General features: G+C 40.8%; 1 protein-coding gene across 1 annotated transcript; it reads right to left on the reverse strand.

Annotated features, from left to right (window-relative positions):
• Positions 1–1,669: 1,669 nt before the first annotated feature.
• RARS1 (arginyl-tRNA synthetase 1) lies at positions 1,670–26,569 on the reverse strand. Its single transcript, XM_080674001.1, has 15 exons — positions 26,472–26,569; positions 24,962–25,096; positions 21,536–21,724; positions 20,298–20,406; positions 19,652–19,752; positions 18,936–19,057; positions 17,222–17,342; positions 13,818–13,947; positions 12,502–12,606; positions 9,791–9,969; positions 9,155–9,264; positions 6,345–6,450; positions 3,876–4,048; positions 3,429–3,676; positions 1,670–1,891 (listed from the first exon to the last, which is right to left on the reverse strand). Exons 1-15 carry the CDS (start codon positions 26,514–26,516, stop codon positions 1,782–1,784), a joined length of 1,983 nt encoding a protein of 660 aa, XP_080530127.1. The 5' UTR covers positions 26,517–26,569; the 3' UTR covers positions 1,670–1,781.
• Positions 26,570–26,895: the final 326 nt, after the last annotated feature.

Raw genomic sequence — 26,895 nt, forward strand, 5'->3', positions numbered from 1 at the left:
TATAAATTAATTATCTAAAAATCCCCACAAATGGGCTCTCCTTATGTCATGAAACTGTTAGCTGATATAGTAATGCAAAGCATGCCAAACACAAAATTTTAAGCAAATTTTTAAAAATTTCAACTGAGCCCTACCGGTTTGGCTCAGTGGATAGAGCATTGGCCTGTGGACTGAAGAGTCCTTGGTTTGATTCTGGTCAAGGGCTCATGCCCAGGTTGTAGGCTGAATCCCCAGTAGAGGGTGTGCAGGAGGCAGCCAATCAATGATTCTCTCTTAACAGTGATGTTTTTCTCTCTCTCTCTCTCTCCCTTCCTTTCTGAAATCTATAAAAACATATTAAAAAATTTTTTTCAACTGACCCATGTACCTTCATTAACCTCAATAAAATTTTTATGACCTGAATTTTATTACATACCATTATAGTTATAACTTATTAAGATCAATTCTAAGGTTTCTTTAAAGTTGGAGACCCTTGGAAACAGCATGGAGTAATACCATTAATTTTTATTAAGCACTTGTTTCTCAAGGAATTGTGTTAGTTTCTTTACTTAAATTCTCAGTTCAGTGTTGTATTGGAATATTACATTAACTAATGCCCCAGGCATCACCGTTAGCCTAACTTCTGCTGACCCTTCTCTGTCATAAAAAAATCTCTACCTTCTTGCATTTGCTGGTGTGCCCAGGGCAGTGATTGGAGTGTCAGCCCATGCACTGAAAGGTTGCAGGTTCAATTCCTGGTCAAGGGCACATACCTGGGTTGCAGGTTTGCTCCCTGCCCCTGGTTGGGGCAAGTGTGGGATGCAACCAGCTGATGTATCTCTCTCATAACGATGTTTATCTCTCCTCCCTCCCTCCCTCCCTCCCTCCCCCCCTATCCCTCCGTCCCTCTCCCCACTCCCTTCCTCCTTCTCTCTACTCTCTCTGGAAAGCAATGAAAAATATATCTTCAGGTGAGGATTAATAACCAGAACATAAATCTCCACCTTCTGTCTTGCTAGCAGAACTCTAGTTTCATGGAATGAAATAATATACCACACTCAGGAAATGAATCTTGACTGATCTAAGCAAATCATGGCAATCCTGTTTTTCCTTGTTTAGATATTCAAGTTCTCCCAGCTTCCCTTGCAATTAGGATTGGCTTATGACCAATGAGATGTTGAGTTAATGTGGACCTTCAGGAAATTTTCCGGTCTGCTATATTTCCTTGCTCCTTCCTCTGAACCCAGGCCTAGTATATTGCTAGTGCCATCTTTTACTTAATGGAAAGAGCTTAAATTTGGGAGTTAGATATACATGGATATGAATCTCAATTTTGTTCCCAAGCTATCCAGGGCAATTTCCTTATTTTTGTGGAACCTCACTTTTGTCACTTGTTAAATAGGCATAAGTATCTATGATAGAACAATGGAATAAGGAATAAACAATGAAGGTTTGAAAAGTTTATGGGGCCTATAGTAGGGCTCAATATATGGGATTCCTTATCTAATTAAATTTAATGAAAACATCCCTGCCATGCCAATCAACACTCACAGTGGTACACAAACCCTGTGATTCCATGCCCCCAACCAAGTCATTTTGATTTAATGTTTAGCAGAAAGAAAACATTTGTGATGGCAATTTTTGATCTTTTCAGAAGCCTAGTTGTTAGAGATAAAGAACCACGTTAATATAAATAGTTGACAAATTTCCTTTACTTGATTTTATATCCACATGATTGTAAAAAAGCCAACAGTGCAAATGGCCACTTTGGTAAAAACACACAGTGTTCAAATCTAGAAAGATTACATTCTTTGGACGGGTTTTATTCCCAGGATATCAAAGCCCTTGGCCATGACAGCAGTCACTGCTTCACACAGTAGCATACGGCCCATGTTCACCTTCAACACTTTTCCTGAGAAGACAGAAGAACAAAGATAGTAATTAATTTTTCTTTTAGAAAAATGTTATTAAAAGAATCTATTCTACTTCTGGATTTTACTGAGAAGTGAATAGCCCAACCCATAGATGTTTTTGGGTTTTAACTAGAATCACATTTACCTTAAACTACAGAGACAATCAAAGAAATTAAGGTGTTTCTGTTCAAGAAGTCTGTTTTTATCTGATAAGACAACAGATACAAGATTTGAAATTACTACAAGTGTAAACTTCATCTTTCCTTTTACAATTTAGAGTTCTTTCCCAGACCTCAAGGTCTTATCTATCTAATAAAAGAGTAATATGCAAATTAACCGTCACTCCGTGACAAAATGTCGGCACCCATAGCAGATGTTGGTGGTGGCGTTCTGGCAACGTGAGCCCAGCGTCCACTCCTTGGCCACGGAGGTGGGGAGGGGCCTCTGGCCAGAGGACTGGGCGTGGGCTGTGCGGAGGGAGGGGGACCCAGAAAAATGGATCTTTCCAGTTCCTGACACTGATGGAGCCCTATGGGTGCCCGCAGCCCTATGGGTGCTGGGGTCCTCCACTTGCAGCCCCCAGTCGCAGACTGGAAGCCTCCTGCCCGCAGTGCAGACGCGGCCAGTGTGGTGCCTTGGTGGGGGGGTGTCCGGCGGGCGTGCTAAAGACATCAAATCACTGCCGCCACGGCTGCCGCCCCCCCCCACTTGCAAGTAGTACGGTCCAAGGGGGCGACTCCTGGGGCACGACTCCCACGGCAGCTGATGCGCACCACGCCGGGCGGGGAAGCTGGTCTTAAGAGCCCAAGCCCTCGAGTACCCAGGCTGCTGGGCGTTGTGGGCTGGGGCCCTGAGGAGGCCCAGGACAAGCATCTTCCCAGAGGCTGCGCGGAAGGAGGGGAGGAGCCTCTGGCTAGAGGCTGGGGTGAGGGATGCTGTCATCGTTAGGTTGGGATGAGGGACACCCCCCACCCCCGCGCACGAATTTTGTGCACCGGGCTTCTAGTAAAAGTATAAACTTTAATATCATGATAATGGTGAGATGTATTTTCTTAATAAAGTTTCAGTTCACAGGCATAAACCTCAGAAATATCTACTTGCCTTGTGACACATTAATTCACTCTACTTCATTAACTCTGTAAATGACAGAGCAGAAAGCCTCAGGTAAAAAAAAAAAAAAAAAAAAAAAAAAAATATATATATATATATATATATATATATAATCCGCCCCTCCCCCCGCCGGGCAGTTCTGCATTATCAAGAACCCCCAAAGACTTGTCTTGGAACCCTCAGTCACACTGAAATTATCCTATTCCTAGTGAACGGTCTTCTAATTGTTTTCTTTGGAGACATGGTTTCATGCCATGTGACCGGGGGTGGGAAAACTAGACTATTTGGAAGCAGGAAGAATCCCATTGATGCTTTTATTAGAGCTGGTGCAATTTTGTCATTCTGTATGAAAACCGCCTATACCCAATTCAAATAAATGCCTTTAGGTGTTCCTTCTGCAATGTGACCAGTGGACGCAGCACTTACCAGTTTGCCGATCTTTCTCCACACAATAGCAGCTATCGTAAAACTCAGTGAAAGTAGTTGCCAGCTCATAGATATAATCACAGAGCGTGTGGAGAAACAGGTCATCTAAAATCTTCTGCAGAATCTCAGGGAACCGGAGGATGCACCGGCCTAGTTTCCACTCCTTCTCATGGTCCAAGGTGATCTCAGTCTCTCGAGCGGCTTTCTGGAGCATCTCTTCATCAATACTGGCCAGACGAGCAATAGACCTGGAAAATCAGGCAATACCCACCATCACCATTCCTCTGTTCGGCACACTCCCCTTCACATGAAAACATGGACTAAGAAGTGACTGATATATATAAAAACTGTCATTCGGTTTGCAACAAGACAATGCTGTACCCACAATTACCTGATTCTGGTGAAGTACCCACAATTACCTGATTCTGGTGAAGTACCCACAATTACCTGATTCTGGTGAAGGCATACAACAAGTAAGCAGCTGTGTTTCCTCTGTCGTCCAGCATTTTGTCAAAGGAGAAGATGTAGTCATTCAACCGGTTATGGGAGAGATCAGCATATTTGATACAGCCATAAGCAACAGATGTCTGAGCAGCCTTCAATTCCGCTGAGGTTAGAACCTTTTGGAGAAACAAAAACAAACCGCACAGCTTACTGACCACTGCCTTTGTCCTGGTGTCTCATGGGCAGAAGACGGGGACAGGGAGCATCTAATGGTGCTCCTTTATCATTAAACTGTGGAACAACATGAGCCCAGCCACAAAGAAAATAATGAAAATACAACTCATCAGCTATGCATAACAAAGAATGTTTCTATGAGAAATTTGATATGTAAAGTATGAGATGTCAGTTTGAATATTATTTTCCAATGTATTGAGGAGATATGAAACTGAAAGCAATTATTAAGTTATACCTACTTCATTCCATAAAGATTCTGAGGTAGTAGAGAGCAAACAAGATAGTAAAATAAAAACTAAAAAATTAGGATCAAGTAATTAATTGAAATCAAAACGGTCGCAAAAGTAGGAGGAAGAGCCCTAACCAGTTTAGCTCAGTGGATAGAGCATTGGCCTGCAGACTCAAGGGTCCCGGGTTCGAGTCCTGTCAAGGGCATGTACCTTGGTTGTGGGCACATCCCCAGTAGGGGGTGTGCAGGAGGCAGCTGATTGATGTTTCTCTCTCATTGATGTTTCTAACTCTCTCTCCATCTCCCTTCCTCTGTAAAATATCAATAAAACATATTTTTTTTAAAAAGTAGGAGGAAGAATTCATGCATTGTTTTGCCAATAGCTGGTCATACATTTTTAAATTTAATATATTTTTATTGATTTCAGAGAGGAAGGGAGAGGGAGAGAGAGAACAGAAGCATCAATGATGAGAGAGAATCATTGATTGGCTGCCTCCTGCATGGCCCTAAAATTGGGGATTGAGTCCGCAACCCCAGTGTGTCCTGACTGGGAATAAAAATGTGACCTCCTGCCCCAGCTGGTTTGGCTCAGTGGATAGAGCCTTGGCCTGTGGACTGAAGGGTCTCAGGTTCGATTCCGGTCAAGGGCATATGCCAGGGGTTTCGAGCTTGATTCCCAGTGGGGGGCATACAGGAGGCAGCCGATCAATGATTCTCTGTCATCATTAATGTTTCTCTCTTTCTCCCCCCCCCTTTCCTCTCTCTCCCCCCTCTCCCTCTCCCTTCCTCTCTGTAATCAATAAAAAATAAATAAATAAAAACGGGATAAAATAACTTGGAAGCTAGAAGACAATGGAACATCGTTTTTAACATGCTGAAAGAGCCCTGGCCGGGGTGGCTCAGTGGTTGGGTGTCGTCCCATGCACCAAGAGATCATCGGTTGATTCCCAGTTGGGGCACATGTCTGAGTTGTGGGCTTGATCCCCAGTATGGGGCATGTAGGAGGCAGGCCTATTGGTATTTCCCTCTCTCCCTTCCTCTCTCTCTAAAAAAACATAAAAATAAAAATGAAATGCTGAAAGAACAGCTAACAAACTGGAATCCTATACCCAATAAAAACATCCAAACTGAAGGCAATATAAAGATGCTTTCAGACAACTGTTGACAAAATTTGTCACCAGCAGACTTGTAACACACACACACACACACACACACACTACTAAAAGGAGATCTTCTGAAGGAAATAATCCTAGGTGGAAGTAAAAAAACTGCAGGAAGGAATAAAGTACACAGGAAAGCTAAATGTGTGGATAAATATTAGTAAACATTTCCGGTTTAAAACAAACACTGAGCAAAAGATTGAACAAACCCTTCACAAAAGAAGATATCTAAATGGCTAATAAGCTTATGAAAAGGTAGTCAACATCATTGCTCATCAGGGAAATGTAAATTTTAAGCACAGTGAGATGCCACTACACACAAAAGAAAGGCTAAAAACAGATGGACAAATCCAGTGTTGGTGAAGATGAGGCAACTGGAACAATCATATATTACGGGTGGGAGCTCCTTGGAAATTTTTAATAAAGTTAAGCATAAGCCTCCCTGTTGTGTTGCCTATTCTGATGGCTCATCAGTGGCCTTGGGTGGTCGTCCGCTATGACTATCCTACAAACGCTCCCACAGAAAGAAGCTCAGCAGATGTAGACTGGAGACTCAAACTGTCTCAGTCTGAAATACTTTCCCATCATTGGTTCAAAGCAATGACAGGGAAACTACCAATAAGAGGCAGAGATACTATGCCACATTAACAAAGAAAAGCCACGCTTTGTAAACGCCAAAACGGTATTTTCAAAATAAATATTCAGCAACTCACGAGACAAACTGACTGTGCAATAAAATCTGAGTAATAAAAGCCTGTTGTAAATGGACTAAGTTCTATCAATAAAACAAACAAACAAAAAATCACAACACAATGCATGGTACGATACGCACGTAAGGCCTTGAATTACCTTGTCTCTTTCTTTTTCCTTCAGTTTGTCCATGGATCGTTTCAGTCCTTCTTCCAAAAGGTCTATGAGGCGCACCGTTTCACCTGAACGTGTTTTAAACTTCTTCCTAAAAAAATTTATGGAAATTTCTAACTATATAGAGTTTGAAACGGACCCGACTTAGAAATCTTTGAAAATGAGGGTTTGACACTGTCCTATTCCAGTTGGTACTCAGGGACGATGCCAAAAGAAACAGATACTTTCAAGTGTCCTTCCTCTATAGCCCTCAGCTTAAAGCATTCTATGCTTTAGGCTCCTAATAGCATTCTCTACAGATTCATCATTAATACATCCCCTAAAATGGAAAATAACATTCGTTATTTTGTCCATTTTCCTGAACACTAAGTTTGGCTTAACCGTTTTACCTTCTTAGGAAAATTATTATTTTTTTATTTTTATTTATATTTTATTGATTTTTTACAGAGAGGAAGGGAGATGGATAGAGTTAGAAACATTGATGAGAGAGAAACATCGATCAGCTGCCTCCTGCACACTCCCTACTAGGTATGTGGCTGCAACCAAGGTACATGCCCCTGACAGGAATCGAACCTGGGACCCTTGAGTCCGCAGGCCGACGCTCTATCCACTGAGCTATACACATTTGGGAAGTAGGCAAATTCTTAACTGGAATCTCATTTGCATTTCTCTATTCAGTAACCAACCCTGAATGCTTATTATAATCAGCTGGAAAGCTTAAAAACCCTTAACACACAACAATGCTATAAATGAAGCATGTTTTTCTATCTCTCACAAAGCCTACCAAAATAATTGTGATACTTCCCATTAAAGTTTTATTTTCAGAGTTGCCTTAGAAAAGATCTTCTTGCCCTAGCTGCAGGCTCAGTGTACAGAGCATCAGCCTGCGGACTGAAGGCTCCCAGGTTTGATTTCAGTCAAGGGCACATGCCTGGGTTGTGGGCTCCATCCCCAGTGGGGGGCGTGCAGGAGGCAGCCAATCAATGATTCTCTCTCATCATTGATGTTTCTATCACTTCTCCCTCTCCCTTCCTCCCAGAAATTAAAATAATAATAATAATAATAAAATAAAAGGATCTTCTTGCCCTGTATCACAGAATTGAAACACCTTTATTATCCCAGAAATACATGAAATACTGCATGGCTTTCCTTATGCCATCCCCTCCTTGAGAGTCCAACAACTTGCAAATCTTGTCTGATGAAATGATTTCCATGATAAAGCCTAGTCCAAGGGCTAAGTGAAGTCTTCCTTAGCATCACCACTTTGCAAGAACTGGTCTTTTTTTTGCTCCCTACCTAGGTAAATATGGCAGCCTACCATATTTAAATATTTACACTAAAATGCTCAGAGACTCTGCCACCTATTTTTTGGTGAGGTTTTTCAGCTTTAAAACATGTTACAATAAAAGATTTATTATTTTATTTATCATCCCTCTGCTATTCCTTGGATGCCTGTTTATTGAGCACCTGCTGCACACCGCATCAGCTGGATGCTCCAAGGGGTGTACATGAAGGTACCTAGAATGTGGCTTTTCCCGAAGGAGCCTGTCATCTGAAGCAGAGCGATTCTCTGTGGAGCCAGTGAAAATGGTTAACTACCACTGAAATTCGTCTTCATTTTTAATGGTCTAGATGCCATAATTACATGATGCCGAGAGCACAGAAATATAAAACCACCACCACAAAAACCCCTTAGCCATTACATAAGGAAGTTAAATGTCAAGATATATTTTGGTGATAAACATAAAAAATAAAAGCAAATTTAATAATGTCACCTAACTATAGGAATAATCATCTAAATGTTCATCTAAAAATTCAACAGTTAAGAAACTAAGGTGTTACAAGCAATACTCAACTCACTGGTTAGTTTCTCAGCACTTTCTTAGGGACCACGAGCATCATGAGGTCCCAGTCAGTGTTTTCTGATTCCAGAAATGTGCAACTCTACAGAAGGTCACACACTATAATTAAAACATGCTTGCTGGTGATGCCTACAAGGCCTTTGATCTCCAGATAATCTGCATCTAAAATAATGCTTTGACACACCCACCTGCCTTTGGTGTTAATTGGGGCTTTTGTACACCGGCTAGTCAAGCATCTTGAGCTAGAGCTACTTCATGTGGTTACTGTAAGCATTACTGTCTCTGTTTAATGGTAGTGTTTGGGCTGTGTCACCAAGTCTAAAATGCCACAGATTTTAAAGACATATTAATTAAGTAGCTAATGAATCTCTACTGAATGTAAAATGTTAAAAAATGTTGTGCCTTGGAATTGATGAACACTGTATATAAATATTTGCTTGTATTTACCTTTTTATTTCATAAAAGTTAAGCAGAATGGGGGGAAAGAACTGGATTACAGAAAAACTGAAAATATGGATATTAACATGTATGTCTCAAACATATTTTTGAGATAAGCATAAAAATGGAAGCTGTGAACCTTAAAACTCAGACGTTTACAAAATGCTTGAAATATACTGTTGAATATTTTGTTGGAAATCTAAGGAGGTACCGTGATAGAATTTACAATTTAGATCTGTGGGAATGAAAACTATTAATTCTATAGTTTGGTTTTCATTCAACTTTGTATAAACCCCCCTAAAAGGTTACATCCTCCGGCAGTGATAAGACATACGTACAAAATAGCTCAGCTGGGTTCACCATTAGTATATATGTAGACTTAAAAAAGTGTCGACTTTTAAAATTCTAACATGGTAATCAAATGAAATACAGCCTCTTCCAAAGAAATCTGGGCGGTCAGGTATATCACTACCCCCTTAGGTTTTCCAGACTTACTTGTCTTCCCCCAGCACCACACCAAATCCGGCATGATACACCCGAGTTACTTTAGGGTCATACCAACCAATCATTTGGCCAGCAGCAAATACTGTCTGGAAGTGTACAGCCTACAAAGGAACAGAAATAGAACATTACTTGGTAAACTTTCTAATAAAAAGATTTACAGCTCTTATGCTTAAGGATAAAGGTTTATAAAATTCAAATCACTCACAAATCTTGTAAGGCAAATGTAATATACTAGTAAAAGCTATTTTTATTACCTCCATATGAGAAACAGTAAGAGCAGGACTGCTACACTTTCTACGTCCAAAGGTTTTTAAAGCAACTGAATTTAGGGCAGGTTCATATACACTAATTTCAATTCAATTTTCTGCCACACACCACCATTTCATATGGGAATGGTCTCTGAGGCTCAGAGAAGTAACAGTTTCCTGTTTATGGAGACAAGCTGAAAAGCAGGGAAGTGTCCAAGTATGGCCAAACCCAAACCTTGTTTTTTCTCTTATGTGACAAATGATGTTCTGAACGTTAGTCTTGGGGAAAATTTAGTCTTCAAGTGCCAAATGCCACAAACCTCACCAGCCTGTCTCATCTCTAATCAATGTAAGAACATATACGAATCTACCAACTCACTTGTCCACTGTCCACCACGTAGATAATCATATTTGCTTTTTCCTCAATTAGTCTTTGTTTAAGAGCAGCCAGGTCAGATGTATCATAGGTATAACCTCCATCTGATTTCACTATGGTTAAAGGTATGGAACATCCTGGGACAAATACAATCTTTCTCCCATCATCCACTTGCACAAATCCTAGAAGAATAATCTTTATTAATAATGTTAAAAGAATCCTGAAAGAATATAAATGCTTAGCCATTACAGGATATTTATGAGAGAGCTCGGATATCACATGATTTTTTCTCTCTCCGTGACTTATGCAGCTTGCAAAATGGCTACTGTCAAGGTTGTCTGGCACCCAGGGTTATTTTCAGGGCACAGGTGAGATTTCCTGACCATTTTCTGGACTTACACTACACTTGACTCCCAAACTCTTTGTAGAACACCTCACAGGAGCCACCTGCTCAGTAGATACAGCACATGTAAATCCATGCTTTGTTCTCAAGCTGGAGCTATAGCCTATCCTAGGAGAGAGATGCAATTTCTATCACTGCCTCTTAAAAAGTGTTGAAAGAACATGTGGACAATACTAACAGCTATATTTGAGTGCTACAGTGTGCCAAATGCTATGCTAAGTCTTATGTGCAATAAATACTACAATTTTTGCTTTTTTAAAGTTTAAGAAACTAATGCTTGGTAAAATAAAGGCAGTATAAAATGGTGGCTAAAAACTGCCTCAGTGTGAATCACAGACTTATCACTTACTAGAGACCCGGTGCATGAAATTCATGCACGGGGGGGTGGGGTGGTCCCTCAGCCCAGCCTGCACCCTCTACAATCTAGGATCCCTCTCACAATCCATGACTGCTGGCTCCCAACCACTCCCCTGCCTGCCAGCCTGATTGATGCCTAACTGCTCCCCTGCCAGCCCCCAACTGCCCTCCTCTGCTGGCCTGGTAACCCCCAACTGCCCTCCCCTGCCGGCCTGGTCGCCTCCAACTGCCCTCCCCTGCCAGCCATCTTTGACCACATGGGGGTGGCCGTCTTGTGTGAGGGCATGAGGGTCAATTTGCATATTACCCCTTTATTATATAGGATTAGCCATGTGACCTAATGAAGTTACTACCTTTCTGTGCCTCTTTTCTCATCATTAAAGAGTCTTCAAATTTTTATCTTTTTTTCCCTTTTTTTTGAGAGAGAAACATCAGTTTGTTGTCCCACTTATTTAAACATTTACTGGTTGATTTTTGTATTTGTTCTCAGAGGGAATTGAACCAGCAACCTTGGTATATCAGTACCACTCTCTAACCAAATGAGCTAAAATTTTATATTAAAAATATGGTTCTAGCCCTGGCCAGGTAGCTCCATTGGTTAGAGCATTGTCCCAATACGCCAAGGTTACAGGTTCTATCCCTGGTCAGGGTGCATACAAGAGGCAACCAATGAATGCATAAATAAGTGAAACGAGAACTAAAATCAATCAGTCAGTAAATAAAAATTAAAAATAAAAGTATGATCCCGCCCTGGGCGGTGTGGCTCAGTTAGCTGAGCGTTGTCCCATGCACTGAAAGGTTATCAGTTCAATTTCTGGTCAGGGTACATATCCAGGTTGTGGGTTCAATCCCCAGTTGGGGTGTGTAGAGGAGACAATCGATGTTTCTCTCTCTCTAAAATCTATTAGCCAAAAATGGAATAATTTGAGCATTACAAAAAATAATAAAGCAAGTGATTGAAAAATATAAAATATACTAAACCTCATTTATAATAATGCTAGGAACAACTCAGCTGTCATATCTGGAAGAGGCTAAGAAACTAATTTATTATTCTGAAAATTAATAACAATAAAATCAAGCATTTTACTGACTTATATAAACTGTACATCAGAGTAACCAAAATTACGTGACAAAGTTCTGCACATGAGAAATTGCAGGTAACAAAGGAATGACAGAATGCCACCATTTTCCAACCTCTAATGAAGTAATGGACCAAAGCCATCATCATCAATAGCTCCTAAAACCACTGGGGAAAGTCCAGTGGAGAAATTTAAAGATAGATCCGGTGACAACACCTGAACCCCTGAATCCATCTGAGTATCAAAAAAAGAGCCAACCAGACATTGTTTACGTTCTTGCAAATGAAAGACAAAATAAGGAAGGAAAACACAAACCAGAATTTAATCAAGCCTCTTTTTAAAATAGAGGGCAATTATGTTAAATAGCACCATATGGGAAATTCTGTACAACACACGGCTCAGTTTCTTCCAACAACAAAAGAAAAACAAAGGAGGGAGAGAAGAGATACCCATGGATTTACAGAACTTACGATATATTTTAAACAAATGTAATGTTCAGACTCTGAAAAAAACAAAACACAACACAACACTTCATGATTTAAATAGATTATGAATCCATGTGGGACATTTAAACTCTGATGAACCACTTAATAATATAAGAAATTATCATTAATTTTCAAGGAGTGATAATGGTACTGTGATTTTGGAGTGGAAGAGCCTGTTCATTTACTAGTAGACACATACCAAATTAGTTATGGGTGAAATTATATGATGTAAGCAGTGAACAGACATAATAAGGCTGTCCTGTATTCCTAATTGTTGAGGTTGGGTAACAAGTACATGGAGTGTGGGGGGAAGGGGGCACTATAATAGTATCTCCACTTTAGCCTTTGTCTGAAAATTTCCATGAGTTAAAATAAAAAAGGAGCACCTACCTTTATCTTCAAATTCCTTTACAACGTCATTCATCCTATCTTGATAGAAGGACTCTCCTCTCTCTATTAAAGAGATGTCCAATGCATCGTAGATTTTATTAAACTCTAGGGAAAAAAGTCACCAAGTGAAGAAAATGGTTAAGAATTGAAACAAAGAGGAAACATGCATCTTACAGTAAAATAACTTCATTGTTTAATTAAACCATTTGGAAGGAAGAAAATTATATTTAAAAATGTATGATACAGCCGAAACCGGTTTGGCTCAGTGGATAGAGCGTCGGCCTGCGGACTGAAGGGTCCCGGGTTCGATTCCGGTCAGGGGCATGTACCTTGGTTGTGGGCACATCCTCAGTGGGAGGTGTGCAGGAGGCAGCTGATCGATGTTTCTCTCTTATCGATGTTTCTAGCTCTCTATCCCTCTCCCTTCCTCTCTGTGAAATATCAATAAAAATATATTAAAAAAAAATGTATGATACAGAACATTATATACATACTGCCATTTTAAAAATGTGGCAAGAATATAAGACACACATCAAAATATTAACAGTGGGTGGGACTATAGGTAATTTTTTTTTCCTGTCCATATTTACATTTTTCCTACAAAGAACATGCACTTCTTGTGTAATTTAAAAATTTTTTATTTTTAAAAAAGTTAAATAAGAAAAACAAGAAAGGCCTTTCCTACTTGAAGATCAAATATTTACTCAATTTCCTTTTAGCTCTTCCTAATTTGTACCATTTAACTGTCTGTCTAGCCAGGCATCAGTGACACAGTATTACTGACAGTAGCATTATAAAACATTTTACTCCCTAGTGCTACAAAACAGCCATCATTAGTCTTCCTTTTTAAAGGTTTACTGGCTATTGTTGTTTATTTATTCTTCAGAGTGACCTTTACAATTACTTTGTCAAGTTTGAAAACATGAAATTATCTTAAAATGACAAATGAATTTCAATAAGTAGGGGACTTTGCATGATACTCTATTCAAACATTCCATTACATCTGCTGTGTATTTCTCTTCGTTTCAGTCCTACACATCTCTGGATAAATTTATTCCCATGTGTTATATAGCTTTGGTTGCTACGTGAATAGGGGTCTTTTCTTTTTCTTTTCCACTTTCTTTCCTAATCAATTTTTTCTGATTTCTGAGAAAGTTAAATTTTCTACCTGCTTATCTTAATAAACTTGCTTTAAAAGCCTATTTGCCAGTCCTTGAAAGCTTAACATGTCATTTAAGATCAAATCTGAATAAAGACTCAAGGAAACGACACGCAGCAGTCCTTGCTGAGTGAATGAACGAAGTCCAGAAACTCACCTTGGCGGGAGACATCACAGATAAGCTTCCAACCTTTTATGATATCTGGATCTTTACTCTGGAGCAGAACTACACACTGGTACGCTCGCTTCTTAAATTCCTCCTCAGTATCAAATCTCTTTTTGGATTCCTGTATTTAAATAAAGAAAAGTAAGGTTTACAAAAAGAGCCAACCCCATATTCTAGATTAAGCATTTGTTCATTTCTAAAAAAAAAAACAACCAAAAAAACAAAACCCACCAAAAAGCCAGAGTGAGGAGTGGAAAGTTAGGACACCAGAACAAGTGGTCTATCTCAATAGTCAAGAGTATTGTTACAAACGAACATGTCAAAGACTGCTATTATTTCTTTTTAAATCCTTTTACTTGAAAATACAAAATTCTCATCAGGGTACTACCTCTAACTTTTCTAATTCACAAAGCCTACTCACACCAATGCTTTTGTGTTTCAGTGGAATAAAAAAGAATAGCTAGCAGGTAGGTCTGGTTTTACTGGACTCTATTTTCCATTTAGATGCGGTCCTGAACATATATATTTTTAAATTGATTTCAGAGAGGAAGGGAGAGGAGGAGAGAAAGAGAGAAACATCAGTGATGACAGAGAATCATTGATCAGCTGCCTCCTGCATGTCCCCTACTGGGGATCGAGCCAACAACCTGGGCATGTGCCCTTGACCGGAATCGAACCCAGATCCCTTCAGTCTGTAGGCCAACACTCTATCCACCGAGCCAAACCAGTTAGGGCCTGCGTATTTTTTAAAATTTAAAATAAAATTATTTTCACTGTTTCATTTTAATTTTACAAGCAATACATGCTTACTGTAAAGAAAATAAAAAATATATATATAGTTAGTTAATCCCACCCCAAACTAACCAGTGATAACAAAACTTTGGTATATAATTCTAGACATTTCTTTGCAAATACACACCTATGTATTTTAACAAAAACAGGAAATACAGGACTTTTACTGTAGTTTTGAAATTTTAGCAATGTAGTATGAACATCTTCTTGCATTAATAGATTTGCCTCATTATTCAGAGCACAGAATTCCAACAGGTAATTTTAACATTAGCTATTTTACCTGTATTGTATCAGTAAACGTTTTGGTTGTTTTCAATTAGAAAATATTTACTAAAAGACAAAATAAAACCAACACAAACAACAAAAAGCCCCACAAATGTTTACTTTTTAATGTAATAATCCTATTCTTGGGAAGATAAGGAAATAATTTTGAAAAGGAAAAAACCTACATGTACAAAGTTGTTCACTGAATAGATAAGAGCCCCCCCCAAATGGAAGGGAAAATCAACAACAGATTAACATAAACTCTGGTATCCTAATCCAACCAGATAACGTGCAGTCATATCATAAAGTAACACGAAAGAGTTTATAGTAAAATGTTAAGTATAATACAAAATTATACTATTAACTAGAAACCCGGTGCACAAATTTGTGCACAGGTGGGGTCCCTTGGCTGGAGGAGGGTAGGGGGGGAAGACTGGTTGTGGGAGCACACTGACCACCAGGGGGCAGCTCCTGTGTTGAGTGTCTGCCCCCTGGTGGTCAGTGCGCATCATAGCTACCAGCCTGTCATCTGGTCTCTTAGGCTTTTAGATATACAGATTACAAATAATGTAATAAATTTATGGATAAGTCAAAATATCAAAGAAGGTTGACCACAGTGATTGATTTAAAGGTAGGATTTATGGTAAATGATTTAAAGGTAGGATTTATGGTAAATTTAAGAAAAAAAAAGTTTTAATGTTTTTTAAAAGTTGATTTTAGAGAGAGATAGAAACATAAGTTGGCTGCCTCCTGCATGCGCCCTACTGGGATCGAGCCCACAACCCAGGCATGGGCCCCAATGGGGAATCAAAACAGCAAGTTCTTAGTGTGGGAACCCCTTTCACGTCCCGCGTGGTTCAGGGTTCCAGTTCAGGGTTCAGGTTCTGGAGAAGGCCGCACACAAATGAAGAGACTTGGAAAAGTATTAATTTGGGAAAATGGGGGGCCAGGCGGGAGCCCACCTCTAGTGGGAGGACTACTCCTTGCTCTGGCCTTGCAATCCCTTTTATTGAGACTATGGGATACGCCCATAACCTTTAGGCAGGAAATTCCAATAACAGAAATTTACATGAAACAAACAGGTGGAGGCTGCTTCAGCTAACTATGTTTTTACTAAACAGTGAGCGATTAAAACAATTAAGGTTGTTGACCAGCCTTCCCAGTTTCCTGGCCACATCTTTCTATGAGTGGTAGAATGATTGGTTTCCGGCATCTTAGTACATGGGATGATGCCCAACCAAGCCACACAGACCAGGGCAGTAAAGTTGTCTTTTAAAAAGTGTTCTTCCAGCCCTAGCTGGTTTGGCCCAGTAGACAGAGCGTCCCAGGTGTGTATGTGCAAAGAAATGTCTAGAATTATATACCAAAGTTTTGTTATCACTGGTTAGTTTGAGGTGGGATTAACTAACTATATATATATTTTTTGTTTTCTTTACAGTAAGCATGTATTGCTTGTAAAATTAAAATGAAACAGTGAAAATAATTTTATTTTAAATTTTAAAAAATACGCAGGCCCTAACTGGTTTGGCTTGGTGGATAGAGTGTTGGCCTATGGACTGAAGGGATCTGGGTTCGATTCTGGTCAAGGGCACATGCCTAGGTTGCAGGCTTGATCCCCAGTAGGGGACATACAGGAGGCAGCCGATCAATGATTCTCTCTCATCATTGATGTTTCTATCTCTCTCTCTCTTTTTTTTTTTTTTAATATTTTATTGATTGTTTACAGAGAGGAAGGGAGAGGGATAGAGAGTTAGAAACATCGATGAGAGAGAAACATCCATCAGCTGCCTCCTGCACACCCCCTACTGGGGACGTGCCCGCAACCAAGGTACATGCCCTTGACCGGAATCGAACCTGGGACCTTTCAGTCTGCAGGCCAACGCTCTATCCACTGATCCAAACCGGTTAGGGCGATGTTTGTATCTCTTTTTTCCCTCTCCCTTCCTCTCTGAAATCAATAAAGATATATTTAAAAAAAATAAATAAAAAAAACTAAAAACTGTTCTTCCATATACTTAATAACATTTTCAAAATATATAAAACTGAGAAAACAACAGCATCAAAAACATTTTAAATACTGGAAGAGGGTAGAAAAAAATTTTAAATACTAAAATGTATTTTGGTTAACAAACTCCTAAATTCACTTAGTAATAGGTAAAGTGGGAAAATTTAATTTTTAGCATACACCAATACAATAGCAAAGAATATGTTAAGGGCAGGGAGTTTAGCAACTTTTATTTAGATCCACAGCAACTTCAAATACCCCTAAACTCCCTAAGGAAAATGAATAATTATTAGGAATGGTAAACACACAAATATAACAATAAATGATATCAAACCTTATAAAAGGCCTGCAGATCCCCAATAGGAGGTGAAACTGTTAGGTAATCTGGAAATTTATCTTGCAGATGAGCGATGAGCATGCCAAACTGGGTTCCCCAATCTCCTATATGGTTTAATCTGATACCAATCAAAGAACATAAAATAATTTTGAAATGAGAAACATTAATATTTAGGTGCCTGTATATCCAGTAACACAGACTGCATACAACAGGTCTCCAGGATTTGCTGAATGAATGAAGTCTCTACCAATGGACTGTGATCTAGTTATTGTGTAGTTAACTAGGACAATGATAGTTGAGCCAATGTTGGTCATTACAATTTTATGAAAATTTAGCTTTTCAACCAATTATCTCAGTGTAATTTGTACCAGTGGTTCTCAAATGTCAATGGACAAAATTCTTCAAAACATATGCCAATCCAACCACTTTTCATATCTCACAGCTTTTAACTAGTTTCAAACCACCACATCACGTCTTAACTGGATTATCACAACAGCCTTCTAACTTATTACTATAGTAATCCCTTCTTTGCCTGGCTTCTTCATGGAAGCCAGAGTAATATTTAAGTAGATTAGAGACACACTTCATTTTATTGTGTCATGCTTTATTGCACGTCACAGAAGTTGCATTTTTTATTTACTTATTAGAGGCCCAGTGCACGAAATTCATGCACTGCAGGTCCCTTAGCTTGGCCTACGCCCTCTTGAAATTCGAGACCCCTCGGATATGCCCAACTGCCAGTTTATGCCTGATCCCTGTAGTCGGACATCTGGCAGTTGGATATGGCTCTCACAATCCGGGACCCCTCACTCCTTACCACTGCCTGCTTGCTCCTTACTGCTCGGCTCGATGCTCCTTAGCACTGCCCCGGAGGCGGGAGAGGCTCCCGCCACCGTTGCTGTGCTTGCCAGCCATGCACGAGCCTGGCTTCTGGCTGAGTGGCGCTCCCGCTGTGAGAGTGCGCATCATAGCGACCAGTGCGCATCATAGCGACCAGTCGTTCAGTCATCACGGTCGCTTAGGCTTTTATATACATAGATTTTTTTTTAGAGAGAGAGTGAAAGGGAGGAGGAGAGACACAGACAGAAACATCAATATTAGACAAACAGATTGGTTGCTGGGGATCAGGCCTGAAACCAAGGTATATGCCCTTGACCAGAATCGAACCCATGACCCTTCAGTCTGCGGGCTGACGCTCTATCCACTGAGCCAAACTGGCTAGGGCGTAGTTGCATTTTTTAAAAATCAAAGGCAAGACCCTCCACCAGCAAAATGATTATGAATAGCTTTACTGTGGTACTTGCTCTATTGTGATGGTCTGGAACTGAACCTGCAGTATCTCCAAGGTATGTCTATACTTGGTTCTACTAATTAAGACTCGCCAGTCGCTTCCTATTACATGTAGGAATAAAATCTCAATTTCCTGCCATAGCTGGCAAGTCCCTTGCCTACCTCTCCCCGTATTAGAATATAAACCCCTACTACACGGCACTCAAGAAATACTTGTGGAATGAATGGGGCAGGGGGTACCTTTTCCTTGGTTCCACCCACAGTTATTAGTTCAGAGGAGAGGCCCAGGACATAATTTTTAAAAAAGCCTACTGATGATTAAGAGCAGAACCACACTCATGAAACACTGATATAGTCAAAGATTCTTTCTCAAATGACATTGTCATTTTCTATAGAACGCTCCAAAGACAAGAGTATATACCTTAGCACATCATATCCTGCAAATTCAAAGAGGCGGCACATGCTCTCTCCTATGATAGTTGACCTGAGATGGCCTACGTGCATCTCTTTGGCTATGTTGGGAGAGGAAAAGTCAACTACAACCTGGAATAGAAAATAAAGAGAAATTTTTATAGATAACAATGTTGTACTACAATTATGTAATGTGATAAATACAGGTACAGAGGCAATCATATCACAACACATAAATAAATCAAAGTAACATGTACATATTACATCTACACAATGTTATATATCAAATACATTCAATAAAAACAAATTTTTAAATGGGGCAGAAACATTGTATTCTGCTAACACATTCATTAGTAATATGTAATAACAAACTCAGACTGAAATAACAGCTTGGCTTGTACTTCAACTGCGTTAAGTTTTTCTGATGAATTTACCTGTCCATAATTAATTGAAAAAGAATAAAACTCGTTTATACAAATGATCTATACTTTGTTTCAGCAACACCTCAAAAATATCAGCTGGCTACTTCAAATGCCTTATGAAATAAAGTGAAGAGAAAAATCATGTAACAAGCAAGATCCAGGAAAAAGGCGACGCTGTAGTTATGTTCATAATCTCACATATTAATGATTAAATCTCAATATGGAAAAGCCATTCCCAGTTACAGCACTTTCCATACAGTCTTAAGTATTACATTAGTATATCAACTAAAACTTGTTCATATACCTTTTTGTTCTCTCCAAGGGCAGGTAGTTGAACACCATTCACTAGGAGACTGGTCAACTGTTTTGATACAAACTTCTTTCTTAAGTGGACATTAATAAAACCTAATGAACAGTAGAGAGGAGAAAAAATCAGATAGCCTCCTATCTTTAAGAACTGCTTTCTCCCAAAGACCTTCTTGATTTCACTTATGCTGGCTCCACAGAGCTAATCTGGCATTGGCAAAACTCTTCAGGATTCCCGTACCACTTGGGGCCTTGATCTGAGGCCCCTTGTCAGCTCCCTGTTTCAGCACTTACTCCAGACCTTACCACTGTCCTGAGAGCTGGCTTAATTCAGGGCCCCTTCACTCTCAGCAAATGATTTGTTCACCTCATAACAAAAAATATACAGTCTTTTAGCCATAGACTTATCTGCCATCATCTCTCTTTTTGCTGAAGAAAAACTGAATCACAGAGGTAAAGGAACTTCACCTAAGATCAGGCAGCTAAGAACCTCAGTTTCCTAACTCTCAATCCAAAGTGCTTTCACCATCTTGTTCAATATATAAGTCTTAATCCTACATTTATATTTAACAATGGTTTTCATTTTTATTCCAAAAAGGGCTCAGCATCAATACAACTACTTAAGAAGGGTAACATTGTCATACCAGGACCAGCAATTTCAACTTTTTCAATACATTCATTGTCTGGGAGGTGTTTGGTAATGTTTTCGGCAATTTCTCTTGGATTAACTCTCTGTTCCTTGGTTTTGAGCATCTACAATATAATACAAAACGATTCATTATACAACTGGTTTCAGCAAGTTACTCAGAAATGCACAACTGACAAAGCATTAGATGCATTTGACATAGATCAATCAAAAGGCAGAAGCGGAGAAATCCAATGACCTTGCAAGGGTCCTCAAACTACGGCCCGCGGGCCATATGCGGCCCGCCGAGGACATTTATCCGGCCCGCCGGGTGCCGCTGCCTGTCCTGCTTAGCAGCCGACTCGTCCTGGGCCTGCAGTGCACATAGGAATTTGTTTATAGTTTTTTTTTAAACTATAGTCCGGCCCTCCAATGGTCTGAGGGACAGTGAACTGGCCCCCTGTGCAAAAAGTTTGAGGACCCCTGGTTAAAGCATCAAGCATCAATAGTCTCAAGAGGAATACAAAGTGCCCAAACCACGTGATCTGAGTTGCCACACACGTCTATAACATTTTTACAAAGACTTTAATTATTACCCTGTTTCCAAGATATTTACATTTCTAACTTTCAAATCACGAGTGTGCCAATATGCAGACTTGAGTAATAACAACAACCCTTATAAACTTGGCCCCAATGAAGACACACATTATTGGAAGAGGGGGGACGAGGGGGATCTGAACACTTTGGCTGAACCCTTTCTATTCAACAAAGAAAGGAAAGCAAAAAGTCCCAAAGTTGGGCAATTAACCACAAACACATTAGACAAGGTAGCTGTTAAAAGCAGGGAATTCTGACTGGAAATAAAATCCATCAGCCCACCTCAAAGCCACCACAGTTGCATCAAATATTGGATGGAAATGCTGGATGGTAAATGGCTAACTTTTACTCTCTCACCTTCTAACACTCACTAGAAACACACAGCAACCTTGGCTGCAACAGGAGGGAAGTCCAAAAACAGAACAGTACCTACTATTGCCCTTAAATATTGGGAATACTTATAAAATTTAAATGAATATTCAAATCTGTGCTTTTTAAAAATTAAAAAAAAAATCCCTTTTCTCAAGTTGTTCAGAATTGTGGGAAATGTTATTTTCGTTGATGAAACAAAAATTTGCTATTATTTATACAGAAGGTAATGAGGAAGCTAACGTGTAAGAAAACCACATCACCCAGAGCGCCCCATCACAATGCACTCACCTGAGAGATACCCATAGCACTGTTACACTGATAGTCCCCAAACTTGGGCTGCTGACTTGGTGTCACTAGTAGAGGAGGGTTTTCCAAATCTGGATACGCAGCCTTAATGGCACAGCCAAAGACCTCTTGGAGGCGGCGATTGATGTTAATCATATTTTTAGTTGGTCTGTTCCTTTCTGCTTGAAGACTCTGGGGATTAAAAAAATAAATAAAAATATGTCAATAAAACATTAAATTATCATATAAAATTTTCCTAAATATCTTGAGAAGACCAAAGGCATACACTCACAATGCGATGCTCTCCGATCTGGGGTATGCTAGGAAACATAACAGGACAGGTCTATCCCACAGAACTTGTAAGACAGAAACAGGAAATGCCCCAAGTTCTCTTTCTATAGTTATTTTATCAGAACAGAAACTGAGAGAAGGGAGTATAAAGAGCTGACCAAATCTTCTTCTCAGCTTCTCTAGAGTTCTGAAAAAATAGTATAAAATTTGACATATATCAAATGCTGGAAGTAAAAACTCTATGGACAAAAAGCTTTGTAAAGTATATGATTACCTAACCCAGTGGTCGGCAAACTGCGGCTCGCGAGCCACATGCGGCTCTTTGGCCCCTTGAGTGTGGCTTTTCCTCAAAATACCACGTGCGGGAGCGCATGTACAGTGCGATTGAAACTTCGTGGCCCATGCGCAGAAGTCGGTTTTCGGCTCTCAAAAGAAATTTCAATCGTTGTACTGTTGATTTTTGGCTCTGTTGACTAATGAGTTTGCCGACCACTGATCTAACCAATATGCTGTACACCTGAAACTAATACAAAATAATACTGAATTGTAAACTGTAATGAAAAAATAATAATAGTAAAAAAGGTATTTGTTTTCTCTTAATTAAAATGTTGACCTCTTCCAGGCATGAAATGATAGGTAATATCTAAATATCAGAAAAACAGGCTGTTTTGTCTTACTGTTAAATAATCCCATGTTGGACTACTCCTACCTCCTATTTCTCATTTTCTGTGAAGTGGGATACCTTCATTTAAGATGGTATATAATTAGTTACCTCTATTACTACACTTATCACAACTTCTCAGAATTATGTGTCTCCACTACCAGACTCCTGGAGGCAGGAAAAATAATTATTCATGGCTCCATCCCTGACACCTAGCACTGTACCTGCTATGAAAACAGGTAAAAGAATGGTGACTGAACTTATATGCTTTCAATGGAATACAAATAAAAATGTTGCCCACACACTAGTCACAATTTTATGTTAATCAAAATGTCAATGATGGCAATAACAATGGCAAAAATAATAAAAGCTATGATTTGAGTAGCACTGTGTCAAGAACTGAGACTAGCCTGGCCTTGTGTTGCTCACTGGTTGAGCATCAACCTATGAACCAGGAGGTGACAGTTCAATTCCCAGTCAGGACTCGTGCCTGCGTTGTGGGCTTGATCCCCTGTAGGGGGTGTGCAGGAGGCAGCCGATCAATGATTCTCTCTCATCATTGATGTTTCTCTTTCTTTCCCCCTCTCCCTTCTTCTCTGAAATCAATAAAAACATATTCTTTTAAAAACATGAGACTTTATCTTAAAGACAGATAAGGACAGCTTAATGGAAAGGGGATAAGGAAGAGTTGAAGCTGCTGAGTTAATGAAAACAACAGTAAAATGCCTCTGAGATAAACCATCCAATAAGTGTTTCTAAGTCAGAGCACATGGCCAGAGTGCTCCAGCAATAGAAGGTGGGGTGAATGGGCGTCCCACACAGTACTTTTTTCCTTCTGTGGCTTGCTATTTTCTGTTGTGAACCTTATGTTCAGCTCAGGAGCTGTTACTCAGTAGACCAAAGTATCTGTGAAAGAACCACCGTGCTGCCCACATTACACTGGCAGGATTCTCATACTTACACACTAGGGCTAATCTGTATCAGGGACATGTGTATTAGAATACACTGTACGTCCTTTGTATCTTTTACATAGCCATGAGCACATATTAGGCACTTAATAATACTTTTGAACTGAAAATAAAACAACAAAAAAAAACAAAAAAAAACCAACAACCAACAGAGAAATGAGTATAAATAAGTGTGGCAAGAATGAGGTAATCAGAAAGGTAAGGTATTTTGGGGAAGATTCCATGGAAAAGAAATTTTGTCATTTTAGAAGACTGAAAGACAAAGCTATCTGAAGCAGAACAGAACACACAGAGGCAATAAAAGATTTCATGGGAGAAGGGCAGGCAGAGTCTGAGATGAATAAGTGAGACGCCTTTGGAAAAAAGACAGTGCCAGTCAGCCTGGCTGAAAGTAGTCCACACACAGGAGAACAAGCATGGGAGTGAGGTCATCCCCTAGGATGTGTCATCAGCAGACCCGAAAGGCAGGCCAAAAGATTAAACCCAACAGAAGTAAGCTCAACTTTTTGACAAAACTGATAGACGCTATTAGATCGTGAGGTCATTAAATAACAAATACAGCACAAGCTTCATGGAAAAAAATTGTTAGGAAATAGTAAGTGGAAAAGGAAGCCAACCACTATGACACTATAAAATATAAAAATAAAATAGCCCTAGCCGGTTTTGCTCAGTGGATAGAGCATCGGCCTGTGGACTGAAGGGTCCCAGGTTCGATTCCAGTCAAGGGCATGTACCTTGGTTGCGGGCATATCCCCAGTGGGGGGTGTGCAAGAGGCAGCTGATCGATGTTTCTCTCTCATCGTTGTTTCTAACTCTCTATCCCTCTCCCTTCCTCTCTGTAAAAAATCAATAAAATATATTTTAAAAAATAAAATAAAATAGTAAAATAACCAACTTGGGGCAGAAGAGGACTGTGTATATATTTTGAAACATTTCCCATTGATTGAGGCACTTACTTAAAATTCAAAAAGTATTCTGTTAAAAAAGGCACAGCCATAAACTGTTAAAAAATAATGTCTTGCCCTAGCCTGAGTAGATAGTGTCATCCTGAGGACTGAAGGGTCCCAAGTTCAATTCCGGTCAAGGGCACATGCCCGGGTTGTGGGATCGATCCCCAGTAGGGGGCGCAGGAGGCAGCCAATCTATGGTTCTCTCTCATCATTGATTTTTCTATATATCTCCCTCTCCCTTCCTCTCTGAAATCAGTAAAAATACATTAAAAAAAAAAGTCTCAAAAAGAAAGAAGTCTCAACCCTACCTTGAAGCTGGCCAAACATTCAGTATGATGACACATTTTTATGAGCCCTGGAGGACAGTGCAGCACCGACTTCTCCATTACTGGCACCAGTGACTCAATCCTAACCTGTCTACGGCAGGGAAAAGAGCAGGGTTTCTTGCCTCCTTTGTCCACATTCCTCAGAGTCAACTTTCCGAATCTTCAATAACAACGAGTTCTAAAGAGAGGCAATAATTCAAACTGTAGAATGAAACCAGAACCAGGGGACTCACCTTCCGAAGGATATTCAGTCGATACTTTAATTTCAAATTTTCTTCCCGCAACTGCTCCAAATTTGGAGAAGCTTCTAAACAGCCACCGTTTTTCAGCCGATCGATTTCAGCAGTTAGAGACTTGATCTCTCTTTCCTATAGAAGAAAAGGCACTTTGTTCGGTCCAGTATGACGGATGGCCTCCGTGATGTAATAAACTGGACCATAAACTTTCTTCCTCCTTTCCCCTCTCCACCGGGCGCGGCAGAGGTGATAGGGCGAAGGACTTTCCCTTTGATAAGTTGGGACTGTCCTTCCTCAAGCTCTTCGATGACATTATTATCCTTGACAATATGGGAAAATTGTGTTGTGAAAGGAAAATACGAGTGTTAAGACACAATGGGATAAGCCTCATATCCCAGGTTTCTTTGGCCCAAGTATTTGCCTTTTGCCCTTTCTGGGACAAAATGATCTTCCCATCTCCCCTCCCCCCCCCCCCCCTTTTCTTTCCAGTGTCTTAGATCCCAGACCAGGCTTTATACTCTAATACCTAAAATCAAAGACATGCCCATTCACAAGGAAGTAAAGCTTCCAACCTAACTGCTGTTACTGAGGGAGACAGACGTCCCTTGAAATGTAAGAATGTTTTCCAGGACATAACTACAACTAACCCTCCCTCCCCCCCCCAAAAAAAAAACAAACACCCCACAGTTGGCATAAATAAGCATACATTACCTTCCAGGTGCTGAGCTAAACACTTCCGAAATCACATCTATAATCCTTACCACCGCCCGTGAAGAAGCACTTAGATCCCCACACTGACAAGAACATATGCCCAGAGCAGCGACTTGCCCGTCTACTTGCCCAGCGTGAGCTTTGGGAACTGCGGACTGAGGGCTGGAAACCAATTCCCTGGACGTGGTGAGTATTAAACTACTTTCCTCCCACCCCTCCCTACCCGGGCATCAAAGGTCATGGACCTGCCCAACTTTCGCTTTTACTATAAGCTTGTGACTGTGAAGGCAGCGAGCAATGTCCCGTTTGATGAGCCCTTCCCTGGGCTTTTTAGAATTCCTCATGCTCAGCATCACGGAGAGAACGGAGCTGCAACCCCGGGCACATGGCTCCTCTCTTATCCCCCTTCCCTCCGCGCCTGTCCCCCGCAACCCCTAAAGCCACGCGTGTGCGCGGGGAAGGAGGAACCCCGAGGAGCGGCTGTAATGAACTCGCCAGGCTCCAGCCCAACAGGAGATGCTGGCTTGGAGATGGAGGGTGCACGAGAGGGCGGGACCCTCGGCTCCGCTGCACCTCAGTCTCGCGGGGCCCTGGAACGATGGGTTCTTTCTCTCCCAGCCCTGGGAGGGCGTTCGCCTCCGAGGCAACACCCGCCCGGGTCCTGGGACCCCGCTGCGCGCGCCTGAGGGGCACGGGACGGTCCCTCCCTCTCTGCCGCCGCCTCGATGACGCTCGGGCGGAAGCCGGGGCCGGGTCCCTCCCCTCCACGCCTTTCCTCTGGCCCCTGCGGCCCGACCTGCTGCTGCAGCCGCGCGGAGCACTGAGCCACCAGCCCGTCCATCCTCCTGTCAGCGTCTCACGCAACAAGTAGCCGGAAGCGGAAACAGCCAGCACTTCCCGGAAGCGGAAATCATCCCCGCCCGCGGTCTCGAGGCTGACTGGGTGCCGCCGCCTCTGCTGCCCCCTGGCGGGATCCAGAACCACTGCGGGGAAAACCCGTGGGAAGTGGGGCTGCAGTCCTGAGATTGGGCTTTGGGGGAAGGGCAATGGGGAATCGGACCGGAGCTGCTCTGTGTGCTGGGACGGACTTACGGTAGTCAGAGGCGCTTACCTACAGCTTCTGTTTCTCAAAGGCTTCAGTTTACCCGTCTGTGAAATGGGCACAGAACTCTACGATCTGCTTAGGTACTCACTAAGCATTTATTGTGCACTAAATGCCA

Source organism: Plecotus auritus, assembly GCF_963455305.1.
Source record: "Plecotus auritus genome assembly, chromosome: 6".
NCBI lineage: Eukaryota > Metazoa > Chordata > Mammalia > Chiroptera > Vespertilionidae > Plecotus > Plecotus auritus.